We start from the raw sequence: 15442 nt of genomic DNA on the forward strand, positions 1-15442 counted from the left end.
CGCCTTGCTTTGCTGAATCAAAATCTGTGGGATGCTTGACTATAAACATAAAACAAAGATAAAACAAAGGATGTGGATTTGGGTGGATGAGATGGTGTGGAGGATCTAGGAGGAATTGAGAAGGAGAACCATAATCAGAACGTGCTGCATAAAAAGAGAAAAAAATCTGCTCTCAGTTTAAAAATTAAAGGAAAACAGTTCTCATCTCTAACCAAACAACTATCTCCAATTGATATCTGCTTACAAAGCTAAGATTAGTTTTCTCCAATGGCATCTCACTGGATACATTGACCACACTTAAGAGTGGGCTCTATGCCCAGCAGTGGAAGGCCAACACAAAGTGAACTCAATAGTATTTTTGTAGACTCTTGTCTCATATTGTTTGCTAGAGCATGTTTTGTCTTACTGGTCTTTTACTTATATATTATGTTCTCCAGTTGAGTGTTTTTATGGTGTGTGTGTGTGTGTGTGTGTGTGTGTGTGTGTGTGTGTGTATTTCTTGTATTTTTTCTTTTTTAAAAATTCTGGTTTGTTTGGGTTTCTTGTTGTTTACCTGTTTGTTTTCTAACGACAAAGAGAAAGAAAGGGCACGGAGTTGTGGATAAGGGGTATAGAGGATCTCAGAGGAGTGATCAGATTAGTATATAAAAAATATTTTTCAATAAAAAAAAATACAGTAAAAACCTATGTGAACTGAATAAGTTGTATTTACATATTTAGGAGAGAGAAAGAGAGAGAGAAAAATTTTGATTTCAGTAAATAAGAACATTTTAAAATATATATTATAGCTTGGCAGTGCTGGAGCACACCTTTAATCCCAGCACTTGGGAGGCAGAGGCAGGTGGATCTCAGAGTTTGAGGCCAGCCTCTTTTTACAAAGTGAGTTCCAGGACAGCCAGCACTATACAGTAAAACTCTGTCTCAAAAAAAAGAAACAAATACATATATATAATTTAACATTATAATATATAGTGTATATTATACATATTGTACATAATATGATGAATATAACATTTAAATATGATGTATAATTTTGTAAAGACAACAACATAAACATGTATGCTGTATATTTTTATATACAATAAGTCTCTAATGCGTTCCACAGAGGAACACTCTATAAAATGCTGCAGTGATGACAGATACCATTTCCTAGGCGTTGTTAATGGATCATACACTGTTCACATATTTTGTCATTTGATCCCTGCTGACAAGTGCCTATGTAAGAGATGAAAAACCTAAGGGTCAAAAAGTTTGGAAACTGATACTTTCTCAAGTAGCTCACAAATCTTCCTATGCAGGGTTAAGTTCACATCTGTTGAATCCATGGCGAGTACAGCAGGTTTCCTTTCAAGAAGCTGACCCTTATAAACTGTTGTTTTGGACTGCATCTTGCCCTGAGCCCACCATGGGTCGTAAAGCCACAAAAAGAACTTAGATCACTGGAAGGATGGCTCAGTGGTTAAGAGCCACTTTTTGCTGCTTTTCCAGAGAATCCAAGTTTGATTCCTAGCATCACATGGCAGCTCACAACTTCCAGAAGCTCCCATTCCACGGGATGTGATATCCTCTTCCACCTTTTGTGAGTACCAAATTATCCTTGTGATATACATACATATAGACAGACAAAATGCCTGTGTACATTAAATAAACAAATAAACTCTTTTTTAACAATAACTTACATTGGAGAAATCTCTGGTACCCAAGGAGACTTACAGTCTCTCACATGCGAATGTCCAGGTGACCTCCTCTCAACGTGTGTGGAGCTGCTTACATTAAAAATATTGTATCCACTGTTTTGAATCTAGAAACCCTTTTTTTAAATGAATCATTATTTGAAATTTTGCAAGGAAGCACCTCAGTGTAGTTTACAGTAATGTAAATGGAAAGCCCCTGCATTGGCTCAGGCAGTTGGCAATGTGAAGTCTTAAAACACCCATGTTTTCCTAACTTTCTCCTAGCTTCATTTTAATGAAAATCATTGACATCAAACTTTTGGGCATAAAACTAGGTAGTCATTTACTATATTATAAAGATAATCTTCTTAGACGATCATAGGTGGTTTTTATTTTTCATTTTTAGCTGAATTTATTTATTTAGTGTGTACATGGATGTGGCACACACATGGAGATTAGAATATAACTTCCAGCCATTGGGCACTGGGAGATCAGTCTTAGGTCATCTTGGCAGTCTAGGCAGCAAGTTCCTTAACACACTGAGCCATCTTGATGTCCTAAGGACATGCTTTAGAAGGAAAAAAATATAGAATACATACGTTCCTTACTGTGAAAAATATAAGCAAGTTAGACAAGATAATAACATCCCATGAAAACATTCACAAAACTGGAAGGATGGTGACGATAAGAAGCATGTCTTCCACAGACATCTCAGGCATCTCAATAGCAGTCACATTCTCTAAAGACTTGACACAGTGGCACTCCCAGTGCAAGACAGAAGCTTGAATCAGATACTAGAACTTAACATGATACAAGGGAGAAGCGTGGTATCTGAATAACAGGTTAGTCGATAGTGTCCTAGCAGAATTTCCTTCTCCATCTCTTTCGTTGTGTTGTTTTCTTTGCTTTTGGGACAGTGTCTTATAATATAGCTCAGGTTGGCCTCAAAGTTGAGTTCCCCGTGTCTCAGATCCTCAGATAACTAAGATGGTAGGTGCACTGGTCTGAAGACTGCCCTCCCTATATACATACATACACACACACACACACACACACATACATACACTCACATACACATACTGACACACACACATACAGACACACACACACACCATAGGCTCATATATTTGAAAGCTGTGTGTTTGGAAGGAGTAGGAAGTGTGTTCTTGTTGGAGATTTGTCACTGGAAGTGAGCTTTTAAGGCCCAAAAGCTCACACTAGTCTCAGTCTCTCTCTCTCTCTCTCTCTCTCTCTCTCTCTCTCTCTCTCTCTCTCTCTCTCTCTGTGTGTGTGTGTGTGTGTGTGTGTGTGTGTATGTGTGTGTGTCTGTGTCTGTCTGTCTCTTGGTCTGTCTCTCTGTTTGTCTGTTTCTCTGTGTCTGTCTGTGTCTTTCTGTGTTTCTGTCTGTTTCTTAGTCTCTGTCTTTCTGTCTCTGTCTCTCTGTATGCTCTATCTGTGTCTCTCTATGTCTCTCTCTTTATCTGACTCTCTCTGTTGCTTTCTCTGTTTCTCTGCATTCTCTCTCTCTCTCTCTCTCTCTCTCTCTCTCTCTCTCTCTCTCTCTCTCTCTGCCTGCTACATGCTACAGAAGATCAGGACATGAAGCATCCAGCTACTTCTGCAGCACCATGCCTGCCTGCCTGCTGCTATATTGTCCACCACGATGATAATGAACTAAATCTCTAAAACGGTAAGCAGACTCCCAGTTGGCTTCTTTCTTTTATACATGTCACACTGTGTGAAGAGGCCCAGCGATAGAGCAGTAACTAGGACACAGGGGTGGGTACCACTGACCCTTTGTTTTCATCAACTATGTTATGTCAGTTTATCCAAAAAGTGAAGAGAGTTGAGGGTACGTAGAATCTACATTTTGCAACTTTTCTGAGATCTAAAATGATTCCAAACTAAAATGGTTCTCTATTTTTTATTAGCACATATTGTAGTTTGAATTAAAGATATACTAATAAGCTCATGTATTTGAGCAATTGGTAGCACTGTCTGGGGACGTTATAGGACCTTTAAGAGGTACAGCCTTGATGGAAGAAGTATATCAGGAGAGGTGGGGTTTGAGAATGTAGCCCGGCCCCACCTCCAAGTCTCTCTCTCCTGGGTACAGATGTGATGTAATCAGCAAGTGTCCAGCTCCTATCACCTGATTCCATCCCTCCCCAACCATCGTGGACTCTCCCTCTGGAAGCAAACAAGCCCTTTCCTCTGCTTTGGGTCATAGTATTTTATCAAAGTTAAAGAAAATTAGTTAATGTAGCTTATAAAAGAATAGATTTCATTATGATATCATTATTCATGCATATACTGGACTTTGCTTATATTAAGTCCTCTGTTGCTCTCTCTTACTGCCTTCCTCTCCTTGCTGGTACCCTTCTTCCCTCTAAGTAGTCATCCACTTTAATACCATATGTGTCTAGCACTGTTGCTTTTGTTTTTGTTGTCATTTGTATGTACACACAAGTACATATGTGTCGCTGTGTGAGTGGGTGTATGTACGTGTGTGTGTCTGTATGTGTGAGTTTGTGTGTATGAGTGAGTGTGTGTGTATGTGTGTCTATATGTGTGTATATGTGTGCATGTGTGTGTGCATGTGTGTATATGTGTGTATGTGTGTGAGTTTGTGAGTATGAGTGAGTGTGTGTATGTGTGTATATGTGTGTATGTGTGTACAGGTGTGTATGTATGTATGTATATGTATGTATGTGTACGTGAGTTTGTGTGTATGAGTGTGTATGTGTATATGTTTGTATATGTGTGTCTGTGAGTTTGTGTGTATTAGAGGTGTGTGTGTGTCTTAGAGGTGTGTGTGTAAGGGTGTGTATATGTGGAAGTGAGAGTTCAGGCTCAGGGTATCATCTTCTATCCCTTTCCGCCGCATTTTTTGAGAAAAGATTTTGAGGTTTCTTTGAACCTGGTGCTTACCATTTTGGCTAGAGCAGCCAGCCAGCCAGCTGCCAGCATGCACCTGTCTGCATGTCCCCAGTGATGGGACTAAAGACATACATCACAATGCCCAGCTTTTATATGGAAGCTGGACATCTGAACTAGGGTCTTCATGCATATGCAGCAAATACTCCTCCTACTGAACCATCTTCCTATTCCCACATTTAGCAGATTTTTTTAAAATACCAACCATGAAAGCTGACAAACATAGGAATTTGTGTTTGCTATAGGTTTATCTTAAGTGTGATTATTGCTATCTACATATCCAGAAAAATAAATGGGTCCATAAAATATCCTTAATTAATGCCATTTTCTACTGAGCAGGGAAAATTTCATACTAAACTATGCTATAAAATGACAGAAGCAAACATTGCAGAAAACCTATCTAATTTCCTTTGGAACAGAATTATAGCCTCATTAAGTATATATTGTTCTCGTTCATTTTCAAGTCATGGGTACAGGTGCATTACTTTACACAACTCAACTCATATCTGTGCGACAGGGGACATAGAGATAAGAGCAGATACTTTCTCCTGTGTTGAGAAAAGAGCACATGAAAGCTGGTGTGGAAGGCACTCCATTCATCTGCTCTACGCCTCTCTACCCCCATGCATCACTACAGCCCAAGCCTACACTCAGCGGCACAGGGCTCCAAGAAGCCTGCTGCTCTCAGTTGTAAACGTCTAATGCACTTAGCAGTGTTCATCTTGGAATCTAGTACTTCATCCTCATAAGAATAGACAGATTCCAGCACTCGGTTAAAAACTGACACTAAAGAAATATTATGGAAAGTAGCAGATACATGAGCTTTCCTTCTTTCTCAGTTATAACTGTTAAACGCATCTTTCCAGACTGGAGAGATAGCTCAGCAGTTAAGAGTACTTGCTGTTCTTACAATAGACTTGGGTTCAGTTTCTGGCACCCGCATAGCAGCTCACAACTGTCCTTAACTCCAGTTCCAGGGTATCCAATGCCCTCTTTTGGCCTCTGTACGCACGAGGCTCAAACACAGTGCACTTACATATATGCAGGCAAAACATGCATACACATAAAATAAAAACAAATTTATCGTTTAAAATTATGAAGCAATGTATTTACATTTATTAATGTGCAATAAAACAATAAATGTGTTTTAATAAACAAATTCAAGAGACTTTTAAATAAGTCTCTGAAAATACATAATTTATCTTTCTAAATTATTTTTTCTGCCTAAGGTGTTTCTTTGTTTGTTTGTTTGCTTGCTTGTTTGTTTGTTGAAATGTGGTCTCTCTCTAAATACCTCTGGCTGTTGTGGAACTCACTGTGTAGAGCAGGCTAGCCTCAAGCTCACAGAGATCCACCTGTCTCTGCATCTGAGTGTTGGAATTAAAGATGTGGACCAACACAACCAGTCTATTTCAGGTTCTTAAATGGTGTGACCAGGATTTAGAATACTAGATTGCTGGATTTCCACCACCAGGAACAGAGAAAGACCCACGCCCTTATCTCCCACCAAAAGCCAAGGACCTGGAACTAAACTCAAACTCCCAGGAAACAACAGCTATTTAGATATTTCAGAAGGGCAGGGCGGTGGTGGCACACGCCTTTAATCCCAGCACTTGGGAGGCAGAGGCAGGCAGATTTCTGAGTTTAAGGCCAGCCTGGTCTACAGAGTGAGTTCCAGGACAGCCAGGACTACACAGAGAAACCCTGTCTCGAAAAACCAAAAAGAAAGATATTTCAGAAGAAAGGCTGCTGATTCAAGCCCAGAAACCAGTGGTTGGAGAAAGAAACAACAGCCTCTACAATCACATGGATTCTTTAAGGAAAACAGCTGACCTCTCTGTTCTTCTTCTAAGGCCCTCATGCTCCTTCCCCATCTTTAGCTACAAAATCCTCACCCCAAAGCCTGGATCCCCCATTCTCTTGATCTCTGGTCATCAAGTGATTGAATCCTGTGCCCTGATCATGAGATGGCCAGAATTAGAGATGTCACCTCTCTGATACTAAATAAACCATGCTCCAGCTATTGGACTCATCCAAGTTCTCGTCTTTTATTATTTTTCCTGTAAACTTAATTTTCACCCTTATGAAGAGTAACTTTACAGACCACAAGACTTCTTTGAATGATGTCTACTTTGCAGTATTAAATATAAGTGTATGATTACATTTTTAATAATTTTTTTATAAATTTTCACTTTCATGTCAATAACTGAGAATCCAGAAATAATACATTCAATTTTTTAAATAAATTATCACCTTAACTCTGAATTTAGAAAATCAGAAAAGAAACAAGTATCAGCCTTCAGAAAGTCTTCATTTTCTTGGCACCCTAACCAATAAAAAGCTCTTCGTTCATATGGAGGAGTGAAGTTCGTTGTGCCATCCTTCCTGTCCCCATATGCCATTAGTCTATTGTTCCACAGTCTACACACTGACCTCATTCTCCTAGGGAGCCAGATAGAGAGAATGACGTACTCTGATGCAATGCCCTGACGGTCATCACAGGACTCTTACCTGTTTAAGCACAAGTGACATTGAAAAGACACAGAAGCTACTCACCTTTTTGAACACACTGGGCACTCTTCAGCTCGGGACTCCACTTAAGGCTGGAGCCACAGAGGAAGGTTGAAGGACCTTCTAAGGACATACCACCCGCGCAGGAAAGGGTCACCTTCTCACCAACCATATAAAAAGGTTTCTGGGGGTGACTCTGCATGCCATTCGTCACTCCAGGTGGAAAACAAGCAATTTCTGAAGATAAAGGAGAACAGAATGGGTCACTGCTTGGGTATCCTAAGGAACCTTTTTAAAAATAGCCTTATGTTGTGCTAATATGCTTGTTCTGCTTTTTCATATCACAAGAGAAGCAGAGAGAAAAAAAAAAAAGCGAGAGCCTACTTATACAGTGCTCCAAAAAGCACTCTTCACTGTGTCTGACATGTAATTGACCAATGAACGACTAAAGACAAAACAGCTGTCATCTCCGTCCCCTGCCCTCAAAGCAATGTGACAACCTAAAATGAACAAGCCTACAAATAGAGCCCCAAAGCCCAGCCTGCTGCTAAAATCAGACTTCACAGATGCCACTTATCTCTGTAGTGAGATGATGTCCCACCAGACTTCTCCCAAGAGCTTCACTCATTTGCATATCATTAGCTCTAATTAGATATGTCACCATCTAAAGACTTAAAGCAGCACCTTTCACCTTGCTGCAAGAAAGTGTTCAGTGTTCAGTACTTCCCCATCCCAATCCTTCCCTTAATGACATTCATTAGTTCAAATATATTTAAAAATAAAGCAGCTAAAAAAAACATAGATATGAACAGGTTAGAATTCATGATTGAAGACAAAAATCATTGTAATGCGTCTCATGGATTTTGGACAAATACTATATAACACTCCTGTGTTTCAGCACTGCCTTTATCAGACAATCCATCCATTTAGTTATGCAATCACAGTTTTTATCGTTTATTGAGTAACTAGATGTTGCCAAATATATTGTGTAATGATGGAGAAAAGCTAAGTACAGGTCACATGCTGTGCCTTCAAAATCTGGCATTGAGTTTGTTTCTGGTATGATACATCTGCCAAATGTATCACAAGGATGTTCTACAGCCTCTCTCCTACGAAGACAGTTAGGAAAGTTGCACAAGACTAAAAGAAAAAAATTTTAAATAATTTATTTATTTTTTCTCAAATCGTAATTCATTCACACAGGGGTTATAAACACAAAGGCAGGATGTGGGGAAGGGGATGACACTGGAGTGTGGGTGATCAGGGGGAATACAGATATCTTCAGAACCAGGTATCGGCTGGGTGAAGGTTCAGGGGGCAATTCACTATGACTCTGCCTATGACTCGCTTGACCTTATCTAAGTTGGTATTGTCTGCCAAGGCTACCTATTTTCAAGGTCTATGACTACTCGGGCTGGTGAGAATCATAGAGTTGTCAAAAAAAAAAAAGTACAGTTTTGAAGATCCAAGATTCCAGACAGAAGAGAAATCTAAGGTAGTAGTAACAGATTTGATAATGCTTTTCCCTGTGAGGTACTTGTAAATTTGAAAAACTAAGATAAAATAAAAACATAATGCAGAACAGATAAACTGAGAACTGCAGCTCAGAGGTTGAATTATTTATGGAACTTGCATGAAAGACACAGGGTAGGGAATGAAATCCAAGGCTCCAATTCTGTCAAAAAAGGAAATACGCAGGTAGCAAGTCCATTCTGTTCATTTGGATCACTTTGAGGTGGGGCACCACTGAAATGAAGGTTAACCAGGCACAAAGTGCCCTCATAGCTGCTCACCAGATAGAAAATTCATCTTCTCTAAAGATGTCATCAAAGCCTCAAATTGTTCTTAAAGTTTTTCATGCATACAGTAGCATTTAGTCAGAACTAATATAACATTCAAAAACATAAGAATGTGAAACGGAAATTTCTGGTTTCTTTGGAGTCTCAGTTGTGTCATATGATGTTTTTTCTGGAAGCTGCCTTAGGAGAGGATGTTCTGCTGAACCAGACACTTGAATGGATATTTGGAAAGAAGATAAGTAGAACCCGACAGACAGTGAATGATGTTCTTGCATTGGTTCACCTTGCAATACTTTTCTTCACTGATCTTCACTTGTCATGACTTTGTAAAGAAAAGCTCCAAAGAACTTTTGTTGTATTCTGTCTGCTTCTTGCTGCTTCTGCAGACTTGTGGTGATTCGGCCAAACCTCATGGTTTCTGTTAGATTGAGCCATTACTGATTCATGTTTGGTGTTTGCTATTGGACTAGACTATCCATATCCTTACAACAAAGATTGGAATCATTCCCAAAAATCTACTTTTAAACAAGTCCACAACCCCCTTGTCCTATTAACCATCTTTCTCCTCTACTTTTGGTCAGTAGGCTACAAGGAAGGTTGAAGCATTCAAAAACCCTCATAAAGTAAATCTAAGCCTATAGGAAATACAACAGAAACAAACTCATAAGAGATACAGATAAAAAAAATTAACAATTATGAGCCTTGAAGAAGTTGCAATTAGTTTGGTAAATTTAAATGATGCCAGATACAATGTCTCACACCTGTAACCTCAGCACTTGGGAGGCTGAGGCAAGAGAAATGCCATTAGTTGTGTTCAAGCGAATTTCATACTTGCCTGAGCTACCAAGTGAAATTTTGTTTCAAAAAATCTAAATTACTAGATGGAAATTTTCTGCAAAACATTGGAAAATATCTAGAGCAGAAAAACATATAAATAGTTCAAATAAAATTCTTAAAAGACTATTTCACAGCTACACAGAAAATTCATGAATGAAAGATAAAACAATAGAAATATTTAACATGAAAAACAATGCAATGAATATAAAGTATTATCTGTAGTGCCACAAGCACCAGCTTCCATCTCTCTCCGCTTCCTGACTGTGGATGCTATGTGAACAGCTGCCTGCTCTCCCTCCACTAAGGTGTTCTTGCTATGATGGACTATACTTCCCTATGAACTGTGAGCGAACCTAAGTGTTTCTATCCTTAAGCTATTTTGTCCTGGTATGTTTGTCACAGTGGTGAGAAAAATTATTAATACAGGCTCCTAACAGATTTTCAGGAAAAGGAGACAAATGAAGCTGATGATGATTTGCTCCTTAGTGTTGGGGTTAACACAGGTGATTATCTATCCTCATTTATTTTCTTCTCTACCAATCTCCCATCTTAATATATACACTAAAACTAAGACCACTCACTTTGACAATGCATTTCTCCAACAAGCCACTGTAACTCTTCTCCACATCTGGCAACAGGATCTCCGATAAGAGAATATCCTTCATTACAAGCATATACTATGTTTTTCCCAACAGGAAACATGGTGCCTTCACCCTAAACAAAAATAAAAAGTGGAGAAAGATTGAGTTGTCCTGTTTCTCATTAACAAAAAGCTTTCTCAGTTTTTATTTGGCCTAAAAATCAAAATTAACTTTACTCATTAGTCAACCTACATTCAAACAATTGATTTAGAAAATCAATATAAAACATTTTCCCTTGTATTCAAGAACACTAATAGCACCTCTATTCACCAACACTAATACCACCATTGATTGAAATAAAGCCATAATGCTAACATATTACAATGTATTGATTGGTCCCAAAATACCAAGTGCTACGCTAAGCATTTTATTAAAACCACCTTAGTGGACACTGTTCTGGTAATTTCCCTTCCTTCTTCATGTAGGAAAATGCAGTTTGCCATCAGATTTAGTAGTTTTGTCCAGCAGTTCTTTATGTGAAGGATCTATATTCTGTTCACTGACAACAGTACCTAGTAAGTGTCTGCATATCAGAAATATTTGCATCTTCTCAGTGTCTTCATGAAAGTCTCATTGAAGGCATTATATCATCTGGTTGCTTGTTTTTGCTGTTTGAGATAGGCTCTCACGGTGCATCTCAGATCAATCTCCAAATGGCTGTGGAGCCCTAGCTGGCCTCAAACTTAGAATCCTCCACCTCAGTGCTTGGTTTATAGGCATGTGCCACCCTACCTGGCTCACCAATGACTACTAAAAGTCACGATGGTAATCTTCTTCCACTCTTCACTATAGTGATGGAAATGCTGCTGTGAATGAATTAGCTATTTCATTAGTTTATAATATTGGTAGGTGAGTTTTCATAATGAAGTAAGGAATTTCAAATCCAAGCCTGCAAGAGGATAGTTACCCTCACTGGGGCCCTTGCTTCCTTTCCTTACTTTCTGGTTCTCTGTCCCCTGTAGAGAAACACTGAAGAAATACAGTCCTGGGGATGTTTTGGAGATATTCTAGCAAATAAAACCCAATTTTCTGGTGCCTAATTATCATTGCCAGACATTCTATTCCAGGCTTGGTCTGCCTCCATTGTTGAAGCTAATAGGAAACAGTGGGGATGGTACATGTCAGCTTTTGACTGTAGCTCTTAGGTCTTCTACATTGCAAGAGGGACTTCATGATGAGAAAATTTAACTTAACACCATCCAAATATTTCTATTCAAAAATCACTTATAGCAATTAATAAAGGAAGACTTGCAGGCCTCACACCCAACCTACTGAATCAGAAAAGATTGGAATACAGGAATCAAGCAGCAATCTCTGTCTTAAAGTACCCTGAATGTTGTATGTGGGCATTCTGAAACAGTGTTTTAAAATGTTGGCTCCCAAAAGGGCACATGAGCTTCATGGGTTGCTAAGGTATGTGCGTTTACATTTTATTCCTCTCAAAATGTGCTTGATGCAGGAGCTCCATATATCATGGTAAGAATGTAGAACATTCCAGCACCTTCTACTTTATCTCCTTCGTCCTCTGCCTCATTGCTTTCTCAACAGTGTCTACACTGTGGAAACTTAAGCAAACTCTTATTATTGTAAACTTAAGAATCAAAATTTCTCATGTAGAAGTTGAACTGCCAGCATTGGAAGCATCCTTATGAAGACATGTTTCTTGTGTGAGCCACAAAGAGATGTTACTGAATCTTGGGGCCAAAGTGCAATCCTAAGAAAGACTGGGAACAGATAATCACAATGATAATCACAATGCCAAGTGAAGTCACTAAAACAACAAGTGGAAGATGATCAATCTTCTTTTATGAACATAAAAACTGGTAAAAGTATAATAACATACATCTCATCAGATAGTGGTTAAAACTGACTTTTGGGTTAAATTAAATATTTGATTTCATGATGAAATGTTTTTAAGAAAGCATTTTTCAGTGAAAAGAATAAAAAAATTCTTTAGACTTTGACTTAGGAAATTGAGTGTGAATTTACAATTAACAGTACCATTAGCAATATTCAATAGGCATGTTGCTATCTCTGATTCATCAGGTGGTAGTATTGACTTCCCATGCCATAGAAGGAATGCTACCTTCAAAAAAAAAAAAAAAAAGACAGAACAAAAAAAAAAAAAAACCCACCTTGATCCAAAGGGAAAATGTCATGAATGAAATCCCCTCTACTACTGAAGTAAAACTGCACATATAAAATACATTAGTACTAGCTGACCATGGAGAAAGATATAGGTTATATCTAAGTAAAGAGATAGAAGTTGGAATATTCATAAAGAAAAAATAAATCTTTTGATAACCAACTTGAACAAATCCATCTTTTAAGGCAGGGGGTGATGGGCAGAATCCTTTTGGAACCAAAGACAAATGAAAGCAATGTGGCTCAAGTAATCTGGAAAAGAAACAGAAACAAATGAAAATCAATGTGATTGGTTTCCATAGTTTAGTTGAATATATATTATTATATTATATTATATTATATTATATTATATTATATTATATTATATTTTTCCCTTACATCTGAAGTCATTCAAACAGAAAATATAAGGACACAGGTATATATTTTTGACATTCACAGAACCAAATATGTGATCACATTATATTTGTAAATACTTGAATGTAAACTCAATCTAGCAAAAGATGCTGATTTAAATATCTACAGGATCAGTACTATGAAAAGCAAGCAGGAAGAAGGATGAACGTCTTTGGATGATTCATCTACATTATATGACTTCTAGGTTCACCTGTCTCAGATATCACTATGTTTTCTGCTGTTGGGTTCTGAAATCTTTTTATCACAAATTTAATTCTACTTAGTAAGAATATCAAGAATAAGAGAAACAGCCGGGCGGTGGTGGTGCACACCTTTAATCCCAGCGCTTGGGAGGCAGAGGCAGGCAGATTTCTGAGTTCGAGGCCAGTCTGGTCTACAGAGTGAGTTCCAGGACAGCCAGGGCTATACAGAGAAACCTTGTCTCAAAAAAAAAAAAATGAATAAGAGAAACATTCTTAAGCATCCTTAAGGTCACATCATCAATGCTATTCCTGAAAATTTGCCATAACCATGATCATCCCTACAGAAGTTTATAATTATTCTAATAATAATGAAAACATCCATCATTAAACTGTGGTTGTCCATAGTGCCTCTGTGGTCAATATGCTACCAATCCACTCCAGCTAGTGAAATCTGAGCAGGAAGAACAAACACAGGCTGTGACACTTTTTCGCAGTTCAATTCCTTATCTTTTAAAACACCCCAAGGAACCAGAAATGTGAAATATCAAAAATTTCTTATTGGTGCTGATCAGGACAGATTCTCTCCTTTGAACAAACAAGAACAAAAAAGAAGAGGAAGAGGAGAATGAGGATGAGATCTCTTTAATCCCCTTAGAATGTTCCCTTTTCTCTGGCTTTATATATATATAAAGGTTTGCTATTCCTCCATTAAACAGACTTAATTTTGTGTAAAAGTGATTTCACAAGTCCAGAGAAGTAGGTCCCCTCAGACAGAAACCTGCTTTCACACTCTCACAGTCTTAGTGATATATGTGCATTCTTTCCCCCTATAACCCATGTGTCCTATGGCTTCCTCACTGAAGAACTATGTTGTCTTAGAAGGCATGAGAGTCCTAGGATCAAGGCAGCCTATGTCCTTATCCATGGCATAGCACCTAGTATATATCCATATACCCAAGCACCTTGTTTCTTTCTTTAACTCACATGGCCTTCAAATTATCTTACTAAAATTTTTGGTATAGTTTCTAACCTTTGGAATGTGGAACATATGAACCAACACATGCACTTTTTGAGCCTTTGAGATGGGTCCACTGGAAAAGCACCCCCAAATGCCACACACAATGACCCCATTCAGATGTTAGAAGCCAGATTCCTCATTACCCTAATTCCAAGAGGGGGAAATGATGAGAAGAGGAAATAAAACTGGCTCAGAAGACCTGAAAGAACAGTAGCCTGTTTCTTTTGTAGCTAAAACCCAAAAATGACCTTGTGCCTCTTTGGCAACCTCATCTTTAGCAGTATTTGGGATCATTTGGGGCCTGGGATCCATGGTCTGGTTCCTAAATGATTTTAGGATCACCTCTTTTGAGGGGATAGATGTTAAAGCAACAGTAATGTCCCAATTTAAAAAAAAAAAAAAACTCCTTTTGGAACTAGAGAGATGGTTCTATAGTTGAGAGTGCTTACTGCTCTTACAGAGGACCAGGGTTTCATTCCTAGCAACCAAGTCAGATGATTTATTACTGCCTATAACTCTAGCTCGAGGAGAATCCTTAGCCTCCAACTTTCTTGGGCATGGATACTCACTCACATAGACAGATAGATACTTAAAAATAAGAAATTAATTTTTTAAGAGAATAAAAACCTCTTTCTGGCCAAAAGAATAGAATCTCTGGGAAGAACTAAAACTCTAGTTAAGCCAGATCAATCTCTTGACCAAGGAACTTGCCCTAAACAGGCAGGCTCACCTTAAACTATGCTAAAGACATTGACAAAATAATTGTTTCTTCAATGAGATACTGTACTTTGCCTTGCATGATGCCCTGCCCCCCTAGCACAGTCTCTTACAGAGCACCACCATACTGCTTCACACATCTGTCTACCTTAAGTACTCAGGGAAATAAAAGTTTTCCTTCTCTGTCTCTGCTCTAGCTAACCATGCCTTCTCTAACATTTTGGCTTTCCCCCACCCACATTTGCCAATTTCTTATTTGTTCCTTAGAGCTCCCCTGTTCACCACATGACTACTAGTGTGTCACGTGTCTCACCTCCTTAGCAGTTTACACAGCATGAATTTTCTTTTCCTTTCTTTCTCCTGCCCCCTTCACTCTTCCATTATTTCTCCTCTGGGAAGCTGATGAGATTTATAGCTCACTCCCTCTAGGAGTATTTCTTTTAAACTCTAATAAAATTGCCTTCCTGCTTAGAAAAATAAAATATTTCTGCAACATAAAAAAAAAAACTTGGCATGGAGACACAAGCTTGTAATCCCAGCACTTTGGAAGTAAAACCAGAAAGATCAG

At 38.4% G+C, this 15442-nt stretch overlaps 1 protein-coding gene across 1 annotated transcript in view; it reads right to left on the reverse strand.

The window, feature by feature from the left end:
- Positions 1–15442, reverse strand: part of C7 (complement C7) — a 64652-nt gene that overhangs the window by 7243 nt on the left and 41967 nt on the right. The window contains exons 13-15 of the mRNA XM_028767646.1: positions 12708–12795; positions 10339–10471; positions 7167–7358 (exon numbers count right to left, since the gene is read on the reverse strand). Coding sequence (XP_028623479.1) covers positions 7167–7358; positions 10339–10471; positions 12708–12795 — 413 coding nt within the window. The remainder of the gene's footprint in view (positions 1–7166; positions 7359–10338; positions 10472–12707; positions 12796–15442) is intronic.

Source organism: Grammomys surdaster, unplaced genomic scaffold, assembly GCF_004785775.1.
Source record: "Grammomys surdaster isolate TR1022 unplaced genomic scaffold, NIH_TR_1.0 174, whole genome shotgun sequence".
In the NCBI taxonomy this organism is placed as follows: Eukaryota; Metazoa; Chordata; class Mammalia; order Rodentia; family Muridae; genus Grammomys; species Grammomys surdaster.